The 22,149-nt window shown below is 35.0% G+C and overlaps 1 protein-coding gene across 4 annotated transcripts in view; it reads left to right on the top strand.

Moving 5' to 3' along the window:
• The window catches only part of ZC3H13 (zinc finger CCCH-type containing 13), a 93,454-nt gene that overhangs the window by 37,467 nt on the left and 33,838 nt on the right, over positions 1 to 22,149 (top strand). For all 4 annotated transcript variants that reach the window (XM_069540027.1, XM_059996260.1, XM_059996261.1 and 1 more), the window contains 4 exons: positions 233 to 393; positions 5,862 to 6,059; positions 16,925 to 17,235; positions 19,904 to 20,368. In XM_069540027.1, the coding sequence (XP_069396128.1) occupies positions 233 to 393; positions 5,862 to 6,059; positions 16,925 to 17,235; positions 19,904 to 20,368 (1,135 nt within the window). The remainder of the gene's footprint in view (positions 1 to 232; positions 394 to 5,861; positions 6,060 to 16,924; positions 17,236 to 19,903; positions 20,369 to 22,149) is intronic.

Genomic DNA, 22,149 nt, shown 5'->3' on the forward strand with positions numbered 1-22,149 from the left:
AAATTTCATAATTTTAGTTTGCTTTATTGATATTAGTGTTATGTTGGGGCAGTTAGTATTGGTTAACAGCATAGGTTCAGGAGCCAGACTAATATTAATATGTGGTCGCTATCATAACACTTAATACTTCATCTGAAGTTTGGTATAATTTAAAAACACGTGCTTTGTTGTCTGATTATAACAACCATGATTGGAAGAGTTTCTGAATTGAGTTACTGAATTCTTTTGGAAGGTTTCACCAGAAGTGGTTAGATCAAAGTTATCTCCATCACCTTCTCTAAGAAAGTCTAGCAAATCTCCAAAGCGAAAATCAAGCCCTAAGTCGTCATCTTCAACTAGCAAGAAAGACAGGAAGACAACTGCAGTATCCTCTCCCTTGCTGGACCAGCAGAGGTCAGTAGGGTGATAAATAGTGCCAGAATGAAATAACTTTTTCTGAAGTGATATTCAAAAGAATTACTTGGTAGATTACATAAAGATACTTTTAATTCATTCAGTATTTAATGTAAACTTTTTTCTTCTAAGAAAAAAGTGTGAAAAGTTTCCATTTAAAAGAAAATTATAGAGAACAATAAAGCAAAGGTTTGTGTCCCATCTGTATATGCTTCAGAGCTTTTTATTTTTTAAGAATAAACAGCTATATTTCTGGTCCTTCCCTCTTGAATTTGTTGTTTATGATACCTATGCATGTGTGTTTATACTTCCATAATACGTATTATCTTATAATATATAGTATTACTTTCATCTATTTAATCTTAATATAGATACAACTTTTCTTCTGTAACTTTTTCACTTAGCATTTTTTTTACATTTATCTATATCGATGTATGTAGCTGTAGTTCTTTCATATTAGTATTTATGTATTTATCTACTTTTCTTTTGTTGAACGTTTAAGTTGATTTCAGGTTTTAGCTCTTACAGATTATGCACAATGAACATTCTTGTCTCCTCGTGTACATGATCAAGAGATTAAATTCTTTATAGTATGTATGAAGCAGTATGAATATATTATTTAGAATTATTGTAGTAGTCAATTGAAAGAATAAAGATAGAAATAAATTACATTGAGGGGTTGAGAATAAGGCAGGAGATACCTTTTCATTTAATGTCACTGTGGACTATTTAAATTTTATTAAAGGACATACACTAATTTATTATTTAAGAAAAAGGCTAAACTAAAAACCTCTTCCCAATATTTGACCAGTTGGCAAATGTCTGTTTGAACCCATAATGAAACTCATAGTTGTCTCCTTCTAGTTTCTAGAGGCTTTAACCCTATTCTAGATTCCATTTACTTTTTACCTAGTTTATTATATCATCCTACTAACTCTATTTATCTAGTGTCCATTCTGCCACACATATAAACATTTTCATTCAGCTGCCCTAACCCTTCACTTTACAGATGTTGTGAGAGAAATCTTAAAATAACAATTACAATTAATTTATTATGCCATTGAAAAATTTAGTAGTTTGACTGAAATTCACATTTTTTAGAATAGCATTCATACTTTGATCTTTCCACTGTTTCCACTCTTGTTCATATTTTTGTCCAGCCTTCTTCCTACACTCATCACCTTCAGTCCATCTATGTCTAGCTCAGATTCTGTCTTTCCATTAAGTTTTCCCATTTCTCCTTACTGAACATAATTTCTGTTCCCTTTATGTATCAGATTTTATTTATACCTCTCACTTAATACTAATTGCTATTTGTATTATATTTTAGCTGTGGCACATATGTTTTACAACCTCTATTAAATTTAAGCTCCTTGAAGATTGCAGTCTTCATGGTTCACTGTTCTATCTCCCCACAGCACCTACTCTGCAAAGAGCTTTGTATTGTAATAAGGCACTCTGTACAGTTGACTTGATTCTCTCCTTTGTGCCTAAGATTGAATAAAGGGATATGAAAGAAGCTGAACTATACAGTGATATGATTTACCCCACTTGCTCTTTATTCTTTTGATTAACCAATTATATAATTTTCCCTCAATTCCATTCATTTCCCAAAAAACTGCCAGCATACCAGAAATACTCCTTTTCATTTTCTAATCCTTTCTAAATATTTATAAAATCTTCAAAACTTAATCTCTTCGTAGAAAGTTTCTATAACTATTTAGATGAAGGGTTAGTTTCATCCTGTTCGTTTTCATGTAGTCTTCTCTTACTGCTTTGTTAGTAACTCACTTATACTTTGATGAATATTGAGCATAATAATTACTCACATTGATTTAACTACTATATTTCTGTATCATAAGATATTGACTTTAAGATGCACCATTAATTTAATAATAGAAGCAGAAGGATCTGGAAAACAGTACATTAAAGGTACAAAGAAAACACTGAATTGGATATAGCATTTCTGTAGTTGTGCAGTTTACATTGCCTAGAGTGGGTCAGACCATCAACTTTTAGTTACATTGTGGATCATACTATAAACTGAATACATTCAACAAGTTAAGGATTGGAATCAGTTAAAATTCAATGGAATGTTGCAGCCAATGCCAGTAAATCAACTGAGGTGACAGTCAGGTAAACAAACTCCTTGGTTTTACATGATTATCATATTGAGTAGACAGAGATAATCACAGACAAATTAAGACTCACACTTCTCTGTGAAAATTGGCAGTTTTCTTAGACATTTATTGTGAGAGAGAGCCTGATGGAAAGCTTTAAGCTGAAACATGTGAAGTATGTCAAAAGCTATTCAAAAAAAAATAAGTTTTGGGGAGAGAGAGAAAAAGGCTCTAAAAGTGATAGAAGTAGATAATTGAGCTGTGTGCCACAAATAGGAAGTGGGCTCTTTGCCACTAAAGGATAATCATTTGACTTAAAAAAAAAATGTTGAAAGATCTTGTTGACTTCAGAATGCACAAAATCAACTTTGGCCCATTCTGTTGGAAGTTACTTGCAAACTCTGTAACACAACTATGTTTTCCAACTACATATATTTTTTAAGGTATTTGAAGAAATTCTGCACTTTAGTGAGTGTACTGGCATAATCCTGGTGGTTATAATAGCTTAATCCCAGAATGTGAATTTAACACAACAGAAGTTTATTTCTCACTCAAGTAAGAAGTGGGTGTTTCTGATTAATAGGTGACTCTTCTATACATGCAGCTTCAGTACCTAGGCTCCTTCTGACCATGGCTTTACTTTCTTAGGTTTTTGAGGACACCAAAGAAGAAAAAAATTAAGAGTATTGCACTTATTTAGTTACATAGTTTACAATTACCTGGAGTATGAGAGTCTTATTAGTTAGGCCTGGAAGTGGTGTACATCACTTTCACTCACATTCTTTTTGGCCAGAGCTTGGTCATTTGGCCACATCTAACTTCAGAACGGTCTAGACAGTATGGTTCAACAGTATGGCCAGGACAAAAGTGTAGTAAACACCTAGCTAGTTTCTGTCACAGGCAATGATGTGAAAATACAGTCTGTGTCAAGAACTTCTCTATCATTTTATCTTGAAAATGGTTTTTTAAGTAATTTTTGTTACTATCTACCAATTATTGATCAGTGTGTGTCTTTTAAGTGGAAAAATATGTAGAAATGTAGACACATCACTTATCTGTTAAATACATTAAAAATTTGAGTCACTTCATAAATATGCAGTGAGATATGTAACTAATAATCGTTTTGGCAGAAGACAAAGATGAAAAGTAGATTTGGTCATATTTTAATAACTTCTGATTTGCTAGATGGTTGACCCTATCTATGACAATAAGAAGTAGGGATAAGGACTAAGAGAGGTAAATTTTCTGAATACCTGCTATGAGTCAGTTGCTTTTATCTGTTTTTAATCTTACCAGCAATTTTGAGGAAGATACTATCCGTTACCTTTTTTACAGCTAAGGCATCTTGGGATTAGAGAACTCTAGGTCACAGGAAGTAAGTTTTAGGATTTTGGCTTAAGTTGTCATTTATAAATAACAATAACTAGTGAAATAAGTAGCTGATGAAAACTTACCAGATGTGTGAAGAGAAAGGGCTACTTAAAAACTCCGTACCAGGCTGAACATTCAATGTTGCAGAAAACAGGAACAAATTTAAATAAGAAATTAATTCAAAATTTTAATATGATTTGAGAGGATATTGATTGATCTGTTGAGAGCAGTTGATCGTGAAAATAAAAGCAATCTGTGAACAAAAATATTTTGGATGAAAAATGATTTTTAAAACTGGACATAGCAGAATAAAGAGATTGCCAAATTTAATATTAGTAGAATGAGTGCAACCTAAAAGAAAATTTACTGAATTTGAAAACACATTTAAGATATTTCCAACATTTTAAGATATTGGAAAGCAAAAGGAGAGATGGAATAATGGAAAACAATGGAGGAGTGATCTAGGAGATGCAGTGACTATAATAAAGCAAACCAGAGAGACTCGGGTCACATGGAGAATTGATGAAATAAAAATAGAAAAAAAAGTGAGTAAAAGACTAGGGTTTCAGATTGAAGCAGCACACTGAGTGATAGAAAAGGTTAAAAAAAGAATGTATGCTTATCTTGATGAAATTTTTAGTTTGCAAGGAATAATATAATAATGCATACAGTCAGAAAAGCTGGGTAACCTGCATAGGAAAAGAAATTAACTCTCTTTGGACTTTTCATCCAAAACACTAAATGCCACAAAATATTGTAACAATATTTATAGAGCTCTGAGGGAAAAGGATATGACACCAAAATGCTCAAACTGTTGTCAGGGTAGGAAGTAAAGACAGACAATTTGTAATGTGTAAAGGCTCAAAGTTATAGCATTTAGATAAAATGCTTTTAAATGCCAACTTTTAAAGAGGATAGTCTAGACCCAAAAAAACAATCCCAGGTAGATTAACCGTGAAATACAAAATTCTAAAATTTAAAGGATCAATCTCTGTAATCTAAGAGTTGGGAAAGATTTAAATGAATGTTTAAGATTTAAAACAAAGATTTAAAAGAATATTTACTAACAGTGCTTAAGGTTTCATTTATAGTTGATGTAATTGTTCTTTATAATGCTGAAAACATGGAAACCACCTGAAAAACTTACCAATGTGAAATTGTTTAAAGAAGTTATGGAGCATATCTATTAAAGGAAATTCTGTACAGTCCATAAGAATAATTATCAAAATCCACTTTTTTGGGCTTCCCTGGTGGCGCAGTGGTTGAGAGTCCGCCTGCTGATGCAGGGGACACGGGTTCGTGCCCCGGTCCGGGAAGATCCCACATGCCGCAGAGCAGCTAGGCCCGTGAGCCATGGCTGCTGAGCCTGTGCGTGTGGAGCCTACGCTCCGCAACGGGAGAGGCCACAACAGTGAGAGGCCCGTGTACCGCAAAAAAAAAAAAAAAAAAATCCACTTTTTTGTTATAGAAAGATACCCATGCTATATTTAGTACAAAAAATTTTACAAAACATTGTTATTATGACTGTGTGTATGGGGTGGCAGGGAGGGAAGAAGGGAAAGAGACATGGAAAAAGTGTGGACATATATCCAAGGTGTTAACATTGGCTATACTTGGGTAATGGAATTATAGGTGATTTTTACTTTTTCATCTACTTTTCTATAATAAGCTTTAAAAAAAAAATTCAGTTCATGCAGTTGTTTTATTTTATGATATTTTCCTTCCTGAAAGAATCTCTTCCTATTCCACCTCTTATCTTTTCTCAGAAATATACCCTTTAAAATTATATAATAAGCAGTATTAATGAAGTAGGTAGCAAGTAAATTTTTTTTGATATTGATTGCTAGTATATAAAATAGTAAATGGCAAGTTATTAAAAGGAATGCTACCATTTTTTAAAAGTGCTTTGTTAAAATGAAAAAAATATTTGACCTTCTAAAAGTCTTTAGACTTCTGATAGCTTTGTGTTACCTTCAGGAATTCAAAAAGCAACCAAAGTAAGAAGAAAGGACCTCGTACTCCTAGCCCACCCCCTCCTATACAGGAAGATATTGCTCTGGGGAAAAAATATAAAGAAAAATATAAAGTAAAAGACAGGATAGAAGAAAAACCAAGAGATGGAAAGGACAGAGGACGAGATTTTGAAAGACAAAGAGAAAAAAGAGACAAGCCAAGGTAAGTAGGATTGTATATTTTAAATAATCTTACTTTCTTAGAATCTAAACTACTATTCAGAAGCTTTTAGGCATTACTACAATGGATTACTTAGTGTTTTTGAACTATGTATAAGTATTTAATACTTACCGTATTGAAATATCAATACTTCAATCAATGTTAATATGTTTATAAAACATATAAATCATTATGATTTAAAAAACATAAAATTTCTTAATTTTAACCATTTTTAAATGGCAATTTGGTAGTGTTTTTTATATATATATACTATATATATGTATATACAGTATATTCACAGTGACATGAAATAGATCTTCAGAACCTTTTCATCTTACAAATCTGAAACTCTATAACCCTTAAACATCTCCTTTTCACTCCCCCACCTATCTCCTGGCTCCCCAGTCCATAGTAAACATCGTTCTACTTCTCTGTTTCTTTGATTTTGACTCCTTTAGATACCTCATATAAATGAAATCATTTTGTCTTTTTGTGACTGGCTTATTTTACTTAGCATAAGGTCTTCAAGGTTCATCCATATTGTGGCATGTGACAGGATTACTTTCCTTTTTAATGCTGAATAATATTCCATTGTCTATATACCACGTTTTGTTTATCCATTCATTTGCTGATGAACGTATAGGTTGCTTCCACCTCTTGGCTATTGTGAATAGTGCTGTTATGAACATGGGTGTGCACATCTCTTCAAGACCCTTCTTTCAGTTTGTTTGGCAATGTACTCAGAAGTGGGATTGCTGGATCATATGGTAGTTTAATTTTTAATTCTTTGAGGAACTTTCATACAGTTTTCCATACAAGCTGCTGTACACCATTAACAGTGTACAAGAGTTCCAATTTCTTCACATCCTCACCAACACTTATTTTCTGTGTTTTGGATAGTAGCCATCCTAACTGGTATGAGTTGATACTGTGGTTTTGATTTGCGTTTCGCTGATTATTGATGATGTTGAACATCTTTTCATTGCTTTTTTTTTTGGCCACTCGTATATCATCTTTGGAGTGATGTCTATTTAAATCCTTTACACATTTTTTATTTTTTTTTTTTTTTTGCCGTACGCGGGCCTCTCACTGTTGTGGCCTCTCCTGTTGCGGAGCACAGGCTCCGGACGCGCAGGCTCAGCGGCCATGGCTCACGGGCCCAGCCGCTCCGTGGCATGTGGGATCCTCCCGGACCGGGACATGAACCCGTGTCCCCTGCATTGGCAGGCGGACTCTCAACCACTGCGCTACCAGGGAAGCCCTCCTTTACACATTTTTTAATTGAGTCCATTTGATTTTTGTTGTTGAATTATAGGAATCCATTATAATTATGGATGTTAACCCCTTATCAGATATATGATTTGCAAATATTTTCTCCCTTTTCATAGGTGGCCTTTTCATTCTCTTGATAGTGTTTTTTGATGCACAGAAGTTTTTAAAGTATGAGGTAGTCCCATTTGTCAATTTTATGTTGTTGCATGCGATTTTGGTGTTGTATCCAAGAAATCATTGCCAACCCCAATGTCATGAAGATTTTTCCCTATGTTTTTTTGTAGGAGTTTTATTAAGTCTTAGATCTTATATTTCAGTCTTTAATGCCTTTTGAGTTAATTTTTTGTATGTGGTGTAAGGTAAAGGTCCAACTTCATTTTTTGCATGTAGAAAACCACTTTTCCCAGCACCATTTTTTGAAGGAACTCTCCTTTCTCCATTGAATGTTCTTGGCACCCTTGAAGATCATTTGACCATATATGCAAGGATTTATTTCTGGGCTCTCTTTTACTCCATTGGTCTGCTTGTCTGTCTTTCTGCTAGTACCACACTGTTTTGATTACTGTGGCTTTATAATACATTTTGAAATCAAGAAGCATGAATCCTCTTTGTTATTACTTTTTGAAATTATTTTGGCTATTTGAGTTCCCTTGAAATTCCTTATAAATTTGGGATGAATTTTTATATTTCTGCAAAAACTATCTTTGGGGTTTTGATAGGGATTGCATTGAATCTGTAGATCTCTTTGGATGATATGGACATCTTAACCATATTAAATCTTCCAGTCCTTGAGCATGGAATGTCTTTCTGTTTATTTGTATCTTAATTTCTTTCAGCAGTGTTTTGTAGTTTTCAGTATACAAGTCTTTGACCTCCTTGGTTAGGTTTATTCCTAAGTATTTTTTACGTTAAGTAATTTTTATGCTTTATTTTGTTCTTTTTTATACTATTGTAGATGGAATTGTTTTTTAAAATTTCCTTTTCAGATTGTTCATTGTTGTATAGAAACACAACTGATTTTGTGTGCTGATTTTGCATCCTGCAACTTTGCTGAATTCATTTGTTAGTTCTAACAGTTTGTTTTGTTTTGTGGAACGTATAGGGTTTTCTACATAATAAGATCATGCCATCTGCAAGTAGAGATAATTACTTTTTTCTTTCCAACTTGGATGCCTTTTTAAAATTTTTTTTGACTAATTGCCCTGGCTAGGACTTCCAACACTGTGTTGAATAAAAGTGGTGAGAGTGGGCATCCTTGCCTTGTCCCTTAGAGGAAAAGCTTTTAGTCTTTCACCATTGAGAATGATGTTTGCTATGGACTTTTCTTAAATGGCCTTTTTTTATGTTGCGATCATTCAGGATAAATTATCCATCCAGTAAGCAGCTGATAATAGTTTTATGATATATAAGTTCAACAAAACCCAGTCTTTTCCCCAAAAAAGATTTTGGTGATAAGCTTAGCCCTTTCTTTGTCTTGGTAAGAGATCATCTTGTCTAACTTATTTAGATGAATCAGTTTTTTTTTCTCTCCTCCCTGTGGTGACTTAGAAGAACCAGAATGATTCTGTCAGCTGTTGCTAGGACCTAGCAACATTATTATGTCTTACTGGAGCAATAAAAACTGGTTAACTGGAGCATCCATAATTCTTGAACATATTTTCCTAAAATACACTCTTTATCTTATTCAATCTGGTAGGTTTGTTTTTGAAAATGACATGTAAATCAGATATAAATTATGTTAAATGTTCTTGCTGATTTACATTTTAAGAAGTCTTTATTCTTCTCTAATGGTTCTTGGTGCTCTTGTCTTGTTATTTTGACCCAGAAATCTTTGAGAAGTGATTCTTAACTTATATCCCTGGGTAGTTCACCACTGAAATGGTAACACATTTTGTATTATGAGGAATTGAATATTACAGAGATTGATTCTTCATTTTCCATTTTTTTCTCCCTGGCCATCTCTACCAGGAGTAGTAAGGTATGCCTAAGATTCACCTGTTGCTCAGTGTACAGAAAAATCTGAACTTGGTTTATTTCTTCTCTCTAAGGAAACTAAGCAGCAGATTACTGAAGGACTGCATGGGTACCTGATTGTCACTGGAGTTCTAAAGCCGTATTTGACAAGGTTGAAAGGGGGCATTTTGATTTAGGAGGAGTTGATTTGATTTCCAGGTGTTTTTTTTTTTTAAGGCAGATTCATTAATTTAATTTATCTCCATTACTGTGAATAAAGAATTCTAAAGCCAAGCAGTATATTTAAGAATCTTTGTCATTGCTTTCAGATTCTGGGGTATGTAATCAAAGGTTAGTATCTAAAATCCTTTTGGAGAAAATTGCCATTTAATATTAATTTAGATGTTATAATGGGTTTATTGGGAGTATTTTGGTTATCAGGATGTGTTGTGCTTAAGTGAAAGTATGCTAATACATTTATTATTTATTAGGTTACTGAATACCTAGTGTGTGGTGGACACTGCTTTAAACATTGGTGATGCAGCAGTGAACAAAAATCTTGTCAGAAACTTTGTTACTACAGGTGGAAGTAATACAGTAATCATGTGTGTTCCCTTCCAAGTAAAGTAAGACTAACTAGGCCTATTGTATATAGGGGATTGCTTACGTTTCTTAAAGGGTGGTTCCCAAATGCATATGCATACATGTGAGACAAATGATGTAACAAAGCCACATGATCCTATGACTTTAAGTCCTTCTCCCTGTCTTCTGTGTCTCAGTTCTTCAACTTTCTACACCAGGAGCTACTAACCTGGATTTTAGAGGTCTGATTTGTGAGTTAAAATTTGCCTGTGTATGTTTTCCTGAGGGGTAGAGTGTCCATATCCTCCCAGAAAAATTCATGATTTCCCCATTCTCCAAAAATTCTTAAGAGTTATTAATCATTCTTTAGGCCTTTGCCACTAATCTGGCATCGAGGATTTCAGTACTCTCATCCCAAACCTTTATTGGCCATGTCAACCTAGTGAAGAATATACTCTCTTCCCAGAATATTTGTTAATTTGAATAACACTAAATTCTGTTATGTAGTTGCTTTTGAAGCGAGTAGTTTCCAGGCCATAGTTCTTAAAGGAATTCTGTATCAGTGTCTTACAATTTGACTGGTAGACTTCACTCAGCAATGATTTATTTATGCAACATTGATCAAAGCCTGCATACCACTTATTTATCCAAAAAAACATGCCTTATAGATTTATTTTATTACTCTGCTTTTAGAGAATGTAGCAATTTCCCGTAATACTTTTAAAAATACTTGATTACTTGGAACTCAACTAAACCATTTATATTCTGTAATTTGTTTTAGAAGATATGAGCTCACAGGAAAATTAAGTTTGAGTTAGGTATTTAGTCAGAAAATCACTTGTGAAGGGAATATTTTGTATCAGTATTCCTAACCTACTGTATCTAGATAATCCTAAACTAGATATTTCAGCAGTGTTTCAGTGGACCTCTAATATCATCTTTATCAATGAAAATCTGTATTCTATATTCTTTGCTGAATTAGGAATGACCAGTATATTAGTGTAGTTTAAGAACAAGGGCCTAAGGAAACACAAAAACTTTTTGGATAGTAGTTAACCAGAGAAATTAGCTAACAAGTGCATATAGTTCATTCTGCTGGTTAAATATGGTTTTATGATAGGTAATATGTTTTGATCAAAATACTAATCAAAATGCAGAATTTTGTGGTTTAATAAGATAGTATTAAGAGCATAGTAAGTTGTTGTATTTTTTTTAAATCACTTTATTATAATTACCTGAATATGTCTTGATAAGAGTATAAATGCCTACATGAGTCTTCCTCAGATTTTAAAGACAGATGTGATCATTCAAAACTTACTGACTGGGCTTCCCTGGTGGCGCAGTGGTTGAGAGTCCACCTGCCGATGCAGGGGACATGGGTTCGTGCGCCAGTCCGGGAAGATCCCACATGCTGCGGAGTGGCTGGGCCCGTGAGCCATGGCCGCTGAGCCCGTGCGTCCGGAGCCTGTGCTCCGCAACGGGAGAGGCCACAACAGTGAGAGGCCCACATACCACAAAAACAAAAGCAAAAACAAAAAAACAAAAACAAAACAAAAAAAACTTACTGACTTTGACATCAGCTTAGAATAAGCAAATTACCACCAAATTGACAGTCTTATTTTCTTTCAGTGATTGCACACATCTGAATAATTAAAATCAGAATGTTTCAGATGTTTGACAAAGACTATTACCTATTGGATTAATTCTTTAATTTATTCATTATCTACCATTCATGTTCAAATACCATGGTCTGGACTGGTGAATCTTATTCTGTGGCCATGAAGGACAGGACAGGGAGGAATCCATGTGTGAACTAAGCATTTCTGTAGACTGAATTGATAGTTTCTTGAATCAGTATGTACCAGTGTTACTCAGTTATATATAGAGGATGGAAGAATTACATGTTAATGTTACATTAACATTATTATGGAGCATTTCACAACATAAAAATAGAATAGTATAATGACCCTCATATCCATAGTTTCATCTGTACCCCTATCCACCTCCCCCATCCAGTGTTATTTTGAAGCAAATCCCAGACTTCTTATTTCATTTCATCTGTATATATTTTAGTATATATCTCTAAAAGAAAAAAACACTTAAAAATATACAATTACTATCTATATCTATATCTATATATATATACACACACACAATCAGTATATATATATAACTGAATCACTTTGCTGTACACCAGAAACTCACACAATGTTGTAAATCAACCATACTTAAAAAAAAAAAATACAATCACTATACCAGTATCCCATCTAAAAGGAAAAAAGGAGAATAATGTAATTTTAAAATTCAGACTTTAAAAACATTGATGAATTTGTAATATCTTTTATAATATTTTCCCAATTAGTCGACATTAGCACAAATATCATGAAGGATATGCAAATCTTTTAATATTAATGTGGAACCTTTGTATTCAGATTGGGAGTTGCTTGTCTGAGGCATTGTCTTTTTTCTGCATTTAATTGAGCCCTGTCTATAGACCTAAAAAGTATTTTTACATGAATACTAATTTAGGCTAGGGATATAAAATTAAGACACTTAAAGAAATATGTAATATAGCTGAACATAATTATATAATATACTGAATTCATGGTAGACATGTTAAAAATGAAATCGTTTTATAAATATCAAAATAACTTCATCAGGGGGCAAAAAAGCCATTTACATTTAGTCCAATTGATCAAGGCTTGGACTTCCTTTTATAGGTGTGATATTGGGAAAATCTGTTGAACTCAGAAAAGCTCCTGTTTTGCAGCCAAAATCTAGAGTGGTATTTACGTTCCTAAAAAGTGTGCTCTTGACCCTTTGTCTGTCATGCCTGATGGAATTAGAGACTTGAGAGGAAAATGGTTCTTTGGGGAGGTTTTCAGTAGCAGGAGGTGGTTGGGAAGTTTAGCCCTGTTTAATAATTGGTCCAATCAGAAATGCATAACACGGCATACAAAGGCCAAAAGTTTAATCTGGTAAAAATATGGGACTGTGTAGTATGTAATGAGATTAATGAAATAACAGATACCCAGCCACACTATCAAAATCCATCTCTGTCTGGCTGTGGTTTGGTGTTACCTGGTGGTAATTTTCTACTGACAGTTAAATGACCTGTGACTGGATTGAACTTCCAGGACAGTGGCAGTGATTTCAAGAATCTCCCTTATTTGACATCCATTTTCTTGGCCTGACTGAGGAGATTTGGGGTCTGAGAAGTCGGACTAGGGACTTGAGAACCGTTGTTTATCTCCCTCTTTCCTAAGACTGGATTGCTTGCTGTTCCTTGGCAGGGGCTGGGCCTCTCCATCTCCTCATCACCTCATCCTGTCCCAGGAGAAAGTGATAAGTTTAACTTCTTCCACCAGGTAGAAGATAGGAGCCAGCTGTCTTAATATTTGTTATGCTGGTGTATATTGTTTCTGGGCTTTACTGCATTTGGAATACCAACTCTCTTAGAGCTTAAAAACAATCTCCCCATGTGCCAGGGATACTGGATATTTGTCTCTTCTGACTCTTGATCACAACAATAGGTACAGTTTTTAGCTCACTCAAGTCATGGGATTGAACAAGTTCATGTAAGGCTTTTGAACCAGATTCTGGAAAATTATTATAATTAAATGGCACATAATTCTGGACTTGAATATCATTGAAGGATGTGCTAATAATGCTTATGTTAACATTCTTCTCCATTCTTAGACTGAGGTTTTTGAAATTAATTCATTTCTACATAAATGCAAAAATGAAATTGAACCAAAATTATTAGTACTTGGCTTAGATTTACTTGTATTATGTACTTCTTACTAGTTTGCTTGAATCAAATCTGTTTTTCAAGTACCATTTATTTATGGAGGAGACATCTTTCAAAAGATTCCCACAACAAAAGTATTCTAGTTTCTGTAGATCATTCGGTTAGAAATGATTCCCCTTCTGAGGAGTATTTATCACCTGCTGCAAAGGGAGAGCAAGCTACTAGGTCTAAAACAAATCATCACACAGAAGCATTTTCTTTCTCTGTCTTACATATTTATTTAGGCAAGTTGCTCAATTTCTGAATGACACTTCCCTGCCCAAAACTCTCCAGTGATTTCTTTTATACTTAGAATAAAATCTGAACTTTTATCATGACCTAGAAGACTCCGTATCCTCTGTCCCCTGCCTGCTTTCTGACCCTCTCATGAACTTTCCATTCTCCCATGAATCATAGTTATACTTGTCTTCTTTCTGTTCTTTTTATATATCACCATCCCTCCTGCCTCCTTTATGGTTGCTGAGTCCTCAGCATGAAAAGCTCTTACCTCAAATTTTCAGCTCTTGGCTCAAAAGCTATCTTCTTAGTAAAGGCCCTTTCCTTACCAAGCACCTAATGTAGTCCTCCGATGTACTTTTTTTGAATCTAACAGTTTACACTTCATTACTCTGTTGTATAGACTTGTATGTTGCATTAATTAGCTGAAATTGGCTCTCTTTGTTGTTGGTGGGCTACTCCTGGACTCTACAACTAAGACAGACTGTTTTTCAGTTCTCTCTGTCTCAGTTACCTCATAGGGTTGTCATCATGAAGACGAAATGAGTTAATATACGAAAGCACTTAAAACAATGCTGTGGACATAGTAACAGCATATGTTACCTGCTATTGTTAATATTATTATAATCATCATTATTGTTAGTGATTTTGTCTGTCTTCTTCATTTCTGTATCCTCAGTGTCAAAAATAATGCTTAGCATAAAAGGTACTCACTTAACATTTGTCCAGTGAATCAAAATGACTCTTTTCCTTCCTCCCTCCCTCCCTTCCTCCCTTCCTTCCGGCATCCCATTGGAGGTTAGGGCCTCAACATATAAATTTGGCGTGGAGGGTGGACACAAACATTCCTTTGATAATGGATGATTAACTCAACAAACTTATTTTTTCCCTGAAGGATAAGTAGGAAGAAAAATATGGTTAAAATGCTGAAGCCGTAATGTGACAACACATTGGTGCTCTGTCCTTAATATGACAGCTTGATTATGTAAGCTTGAACTGAAATTTTTTCTTCCATGTTATAGACACCAAATTGGAATAGACATGTGATTAGACTGTAATGTGTTTTTAAAGATAGTATCATGAACTATTTTATTTAAGTTTTGTGAACAAATCACCAAAGGGTATTGCAGACATTCCTGAAATAATTTTGAGTATACTCCAGAAATAAACTCAAAACTAACCAAAATGTCAGTTCAGTGGAGAGCCACATTCTTTATTTTTTCAGTTTAGGTATTTCCAAACTGACTAGAACCTAATGAAATTGAAATTGGAAAGCACCAAATGATAGTCAAATTAGAATTTCTCAGTCTTGCAGTGATTTTTCTGTTCAGTATTTGAATAGCCATTGGTCATAAATGGTTTTCCAAATTTGGGCAAGACCCATTGAGCATTTGTACTCATATCTGTTAGTAAGTAAATTTCAGTTTAGACTCAATTAAGCTATGGTGGTTTATGTCTTATTTTTTTTATGTGAGAAAGGAATAACAATTTTTATTAAAAGTCTGAAAGTACTGCAGAATCGTAAATAACTATAATGTTTAGGATAATGTGGTGTTCTAGTTAGCTGACTTTTATTTTTTAAGTCAACTATTATCCAGAAGGTGATTTTGTTTTTTTGCTTAATTTCTTGTTTTGCAAAATTCTTTCCTATATATCTGACCACTTTCCTGACTCAGTAACATGTATTTTATAGATTTAAACCTTTTATTGATAAAAGTTCTACTAAGGCATCATTTATAAACAGCATAGTTTAGAGCAGCGGTTCTCAACCAGGGTTGATTTTACCTCCCTGGGGACATTTGGAGATACCTGGAGTAGTTTTTTATCGGCATGAATGGGAATGGGAGGGAGATGGTACTGGCTTCTAGTGGATAGGGGTCAGGGATGCTGCTCGACCTCCTACAATGTACAGGACAGCCTGCCACCACAAAGAATTACTGAATACAAAATGTCAATAGTGTCAAGATTGAGGAATCCTGGTTTAGGATTAATAATGATTTTGCCAACATTGTGGAAGTTAAAAAAATATTTATCATAGGCAGTGAAGGTAATTCTAAAATATTTTGACAGGAACTCATAATTTTTTTGAACAAACATCTGTCCTCAAAATGATTACTTTGAGAAATATGATACTTATCTGAGCATGTGATGTCTGAAGTGTTGTTTTTTAAACATTAGTCCTGTTTCTTTTTAGTTATTGCCCAAATGTGTGTATTCTAGCTCTCCGTCACACACACCTTTTGCATATTCATTGTAGACACAGCCCAAGACATAACAGATTATAGGAGTGATTCAGATGTGCTTCATGAGTTTATAAGTTATTTCTCTGGCAGCAAAGAAGATGATTTGAAGGGAGCGGAGGAAGCCTCAGTTAAACCAAAGCTTATGAACTAAATTTCAGTTTGTGCTGCCCAAGAGTGAAGGCAGGTTATTTAAGATAAAGACAGTATAGACAGTATGTCCTTTCCTTAACTCTAGCTTTCTTTCCCTATCCTAAGTGTCAGCCCAGGCAGTGCAAACTTTTGTTTGGCGTAGCTGGTGATAGCTTTTCCCGTCTCCCACAGCCCTGAATTATAGACGTTCTTACACCCACTTTCCTAGATCTTAGTATGTTTTCTCTTTAGCTCTTTGTGGGTTCCCTCCTCCAATACCTATTTACACTGTCAGAGATTATCTCTGGTAAGAGTGAGTTCCAGACTTTACGTGAGAGTAAGAACCATCTGTGCTCAGGGAGGATGTTACCTGGAAAAGGGAGTGTGCCTTGGAGCCAAAGTTCAGGAGAAGGGCAGTGCATGTCTCATCTAGAACTGTTGTCTCAAGCTGACTTCAAAATCAGTCAGATCTTTAAAAATCAACTTGTTAATGATTTTACATCATTGTGAATTAAAATTTATCTTGGAATTATTACACTTTTAGCTTTAACTTTTACATTCAGGTTTTTTTGTTTGTTTCTTTGTTTTTAAAGAAGATTTTCCTTTGGCTAGAAATGAAAGCTCTTGAACATATTTTTTTATTGTTGTTGCTTTCTTTATAGGTCCACTTCCCCAGCAGGACAGCATCATTCTCCTATATCTTCTAGACATCACTCATCTTCCTCACAATCAGGATCATCTATTCAAAGACATTCTCCTTCTCCTCGCCGAAAAAGAACTCCTTCACCATCTTATCAGAGGACAGTAACTCCACCTTTACGCCGCTCTGCTTCTCCCTATCCTTCACACTCTCTGTCTTCTCCTCAGAGAAAGCAGAGTCCCCCAAGACATCGGTCTCCAATGAGAGAAAAAGGGAGGCATGATCATGAACGCACTTCACAGTCTCATGATCGGCGTCATGAAAGGAGGGAAGGTAAATACTCCATTGTGGTTTTTTTTTTTTTTTAGAGTTCTTTAAGTGGATATTTTCTTTATTAAAAATAATGGACTTTCAGATTTATTGTTAAAATAAGAGACAGGAGAGAACTGTGTTATATTATGTCTCTGTAACACATGGGTGATAGCTCTTGAGGGCAATAGGAGGTGCTTAAGGACACGGAAATGTAAGCTACTAAATAGATGTAAGTGGGCATTTATATGTATGCTAAGTTGGTCCTTTCTTTAGTTATGATGTTTTACTTGAGTACTTTCAAGTTCTAGAAATTTGGGATGGTATGATTCTTAGAGCGTCAGTCTAACTGCTTAGCTAATTCTTCAAAAACAACAGAGGTGAAGGAAAGAAAAGCAGCAAACCAGGAAGCAGAGTTTGAACATATCAGAAATATTTTGACTAAGAGGTGAGGGCTGGGGGAATGTTCAGAAAGTCAGTGTGAACCAAGTGATCAATATTCCAGGTCTAACTCAACAAAGAAGTCAAGCAAAGCAGTTTTCCTTTCTAGATCCCTGAGAATTATGTTAACTTTGAATTTGCTATTCCCGGTTCACGCTGAGATGTTATTATCATCAAAACTTGGCAGTACAATCTAATAGCTCTCATCTCTCTCTGTATTTCTTATCTAAGCTTCTTGTCCTTATTTATTTAACTTAACAAGTCTTTTTCCTGACATTTCCTGAGTTAGTTTTTTAACATAATGAGTACTCAGGAAATACAATACTTGCTGACTTGCAACAACATTTCTGTTTAATGTGCATTTTTAAAGCATCGTACAGCATGCTTCTGCACCCCACACAAGACTGACAAAAAGTCACAATTTGAGTATTGTATAGCAGTCGCCTATGAAACATGTCGAAGTTAGTTTTTTCTCTTCCAATCAACAGTGCAAGTTATTTTATTCAAGAAATGATGGATGCATAGGTAGGGACTGGAGAGAGCACCTATTTTAAAGAATTATTCCTTGTGTACATGATTTTGGAACCAGATCAGCACAGCAGTGTTTATGGAACATTGGTAAGATGGGAAAATTCTCTTATACCTATCTATGAACAACTAGAGTTGACTGGGAATATAGTATATATTTCATGACTACTTACTGAATGAAAACTATTATTTCAAAACATAATTTATTAAACACACTAATGAAGGGGAAATTTACTATGCAGTTGAGTCTCATAGGAATGCTTTTTTGTAGTAAGAGGGGTTTGTGTTATAGGAGGAATCCTTTTAATAATAAACCATACATTTTTAGGTTCTTTGTGAGGAGAATGTTTCTTTAACCTTCCATACAAGAGATGTAGTAGGCGTTTATTCCTCTCTATTTAGAGGTCATTTTTTGAAATAAGAATAATTTCAGTGAAAGGATGGGGAGGTAGATAAAGAACAAAATATAGTAACTAGATGTATTCGTAAAGACAGCTGTGGGTATCATAAAAAGAGAATCTAATACTAAGTGAACAAATTTCTAGGCACATTTGGTATTAGAGGAGGACTGGAAGGGATGGATGTGCACAAAAAGAGAGGGGGATGTTGTCAGAGTCTTGCCTAGTGCTTCTATCCTTATATGGCATTTATGGATGTAGGCATATGGGCAAAGTTATTTTGCAGGGGAGATAAGTTATTGATGAGAATCTAGGGGGTCTTGTGGATACTGGGCGGAGAAAGTCTGTGGACCTAGCCATAGGTAAATTTATAATGTCCTCGACCAAGAGCTGCTACAGTTACTTAAATAGCCTCAGATCTTGGGGTTGTTGCAGAGTGTAAGAACAATTTATGAAGGAATCTGATAAAAATTACAGGGTTTGTTCTTTGAGGGTCTCTTGTTAATTCTTTCAGTTCATATCAGATTTATGCTGTAATCAATTTATACTTTTCTAGGCATCTCTAAAGAACAGTTTCTAATCTTTGCAAATTCCTATGATGTACGGGGCTGACTAAACCATTTAAGCTCTGGGCCTCTGTTCCTTCATTTATACAATAACAAGGTTGGGTTAAGTAACTATTGAGGTTCATTCCAGCTTTTTTAAAACTGAAATTATTTTTTAAATTTTTCTATGAAATGTTAGAAAATGCCTTAAGTAGAAAAATCTTTAGAGACAGGAGTGTGATTTCATTAAATAGCTCAAAAAATAAATAAATAAGGGGGGGGAGAGAGAGAGAGAGAGAATAACAGTATGTGTTTACCAGCCAGCATACTAATAGTAGGCTACTCTCAAGTGCTTAAGTACATTGGAGGTAGTCATGTGTGCTCTAGTCTGGCCTAATACTTGGTAGAGATGATTAAAATCACTTGTGCCTCTGGATCTAAAAGTGATTTCTAAAAAGTAGGCCGTCATTGATAGATCAACTTAACTTGTTTCAATTGTTTAAGATTTATAAGTATGGGTACGTTGATGTGAGAAGATCGTGTTCAAAGTTTATCCAATCAAGACAAATAATCCAGATGTTAATAAAATTACCTTTGGAATTTTAGTTTACAGATAGTTTTATTTTTCTCATTTGCCCATGTTTTCTCCTTTTATTTTTTGTTAAGAGTAGAAATTATACCATTGTATTAAAAATTTTAAAGCTCTGTATTAAATACATCGTCTGGTTTCCTAAAATTTTGTGAAAGGAATTACAGTGTATTTCCAAAATTGCGTTACAGAGACTAGAGGAAAAAGGGATAGAGAAAAGGACACAAGAGAAGAACGAGAGTATGAACAGGATCAGAGCTCTTCTAGAGACCACAGAGATGACAGAGAACCTCGAGATGGTCGGGATCGGAGAGATGCCAGAGATACTAGAGACCGAAGGGAACTAAGAGACTCCAGAGACATTCGGGACTCCAGGGAGATGCGAGATTACAGCAGAGATAACAAAGAGAGCCGTGATCCCAGAGATTCTCGGTCTACTCGTGATGCCCACGACTACAGGGACCGTGAAAGTCGAGATGCTCATCGAAAGGAGGATGCATATCAGGAAGAATCCCGAAGTTATGGCAGAAACCATTTGAGAGAAGAAAGTTCTCGCACTGAAATAAGAAATGAGTCCAGAAATGAGTCTCGAAGTGAAATTAGGAATGATCGGATGGGCAGAAGTAGGGGAAGAGGTCCAGAGTTACCTGAAAAGGGTAAGGTTTTTGACTTGTCAGTGAACTGTATGTTGTATGTTCATAGAGAAATTATTAACCTCCTAAGATTTGTTTTCTAAAGATATTATTTCTGACGTTCATTATCACTTTGTCAAAGTAATTTTCAATTAATTGAGTTTGTGATTTTCCCTATAAGTTCCGAATAGGAATTATTAGCCACAGTAGCAGAAGATAGATGGGGCCTGACTTGGACCTCCTGTTTGAATTATGTCCAGTCATGCCTACCATCTTGTTTAATGTGAAACACTAAGAAAATTGCTATCAGGCAAAAAAGTAGCATCAAAAAGAAATAATTTCTAATAAACAGGTATATAGATAAAATGATCATTAAAATGGGATTAAATGGTGGGCTTTCAAAATTGGTGGTGTCAGAAATGACTGACTTGTGTATTCATCAGTACTTGTGCTTGCTTCAAAGCCACCTCAGAACATCACATATCTGCATCTTGAGCCATTTTTCTCATCTTCCTCTAAAAAGCGTTTGCCATCATCATTGTCATCAATAACTACCTACCTATATGTTTTTGACTGTCTCCGAACTGCCTTAACTGAGTTAGCTTTGACCTCTCTCTTCCTCCGCCCACTTCGCTCCCCTTCCCCAAAACACTGCTGCAGAATTGTGACCACTCTTATTCTTTCCATAGGCCTGTTGGTTTATCCTGGTCAGTATTACAGTTTCACATTAAGATGAAGGCCCCTCACCTTCTCCTCCATAGTTGTCTTGGCTTTTCTTGGCCCTTTGCTTTTTCATATACATTTAAAAAATGAGTTGTCTTTTCTTTTTTAATTTCATGAAAAACTGTTGGATTTTTATTTCACGTACATTAAATTTATTGATTTGTAACTTTTTCTGTTAAGGTCTTGAACATGTTTTGTTCCTGTGTACCCTCTATTTTTGTTGCCATTGTAAATGGTACTTAAAAAAATTCTCTTTTTAATAATGCATTCACATGGTTCAGAATTTCAAAGCTGCAAAAGGATGTATAGTGAAAGCCTCCCTTCTATCCCTGACCTGGTTTCTTCTTTCGCCAATTTTGTATGTATCCATCTGAAAAATATTCTACACAAGCAGATGTATATGTCTATTCATTTTCTCCTCTGGTTTTCCAAGTATAATTTAAAAAATTTTTTTTATTTAAAAAAAACACACAACTATATACTCTATACCCTGCTGTTTTCACTTAAAAAATATCTTGGGGACTTCCCTGGTGGCACAGTGGTTAAGAATCAGCCTGCCAATGCAGAGGACACAGGTGTGAGCCCTGGTCCAGGAAGATCCCACATGCCATGGAGCAACTAAGCCTGTGCACCACAACTACTGAGCCTGCATTCTGGAACCCGCGAGCCACAGCTGCTGAGCCCGTGTGCCACAACTACTGAAGCCCGCACACCTAGAGCCCGTGCTCTGCAACAAGAGAAGCCACTGCAGTGAGAAGCCCACGCACCACAACGAAGTGTAGCCCCCACTCGCCACAACTAGAGAAAGCCTGTGTGCAGCAACAGAGACCCAACACAGCCAAAAATAAATAGACTTATTAAAAAAAAAATCTTGCAGATGGTTCTATATCAGTCAACTTGGTAAATAGCCACCTCCTTTTGAAAGAGTGCATAGTGTATGTTGTAGGATATACCATAAAGTTAATAAATCCTATGTATTAGGTGTTCTAATCTTTTTTTTGTTTTTGAATACTGTTTTAAGTGAATAACTGTGTACAGGTACACCAAATAATATATTTTAAAACATTTTTTTGATGCTTATT

The sequence above is a fragment of the Delphinus delphis genome, chromosome 18 (assembly GCF_949987515.2).
Source record: "Delphinus delphis chromosome 18, mDelDel1.2, whole genome shotgun sequence".
NCBI classification, from domain to species: Eukaryota; Metazoa; Chordata; class Mammalia; order Artiodactyla; family Delphinidae; genus Delphinus; species Delphinus delphis.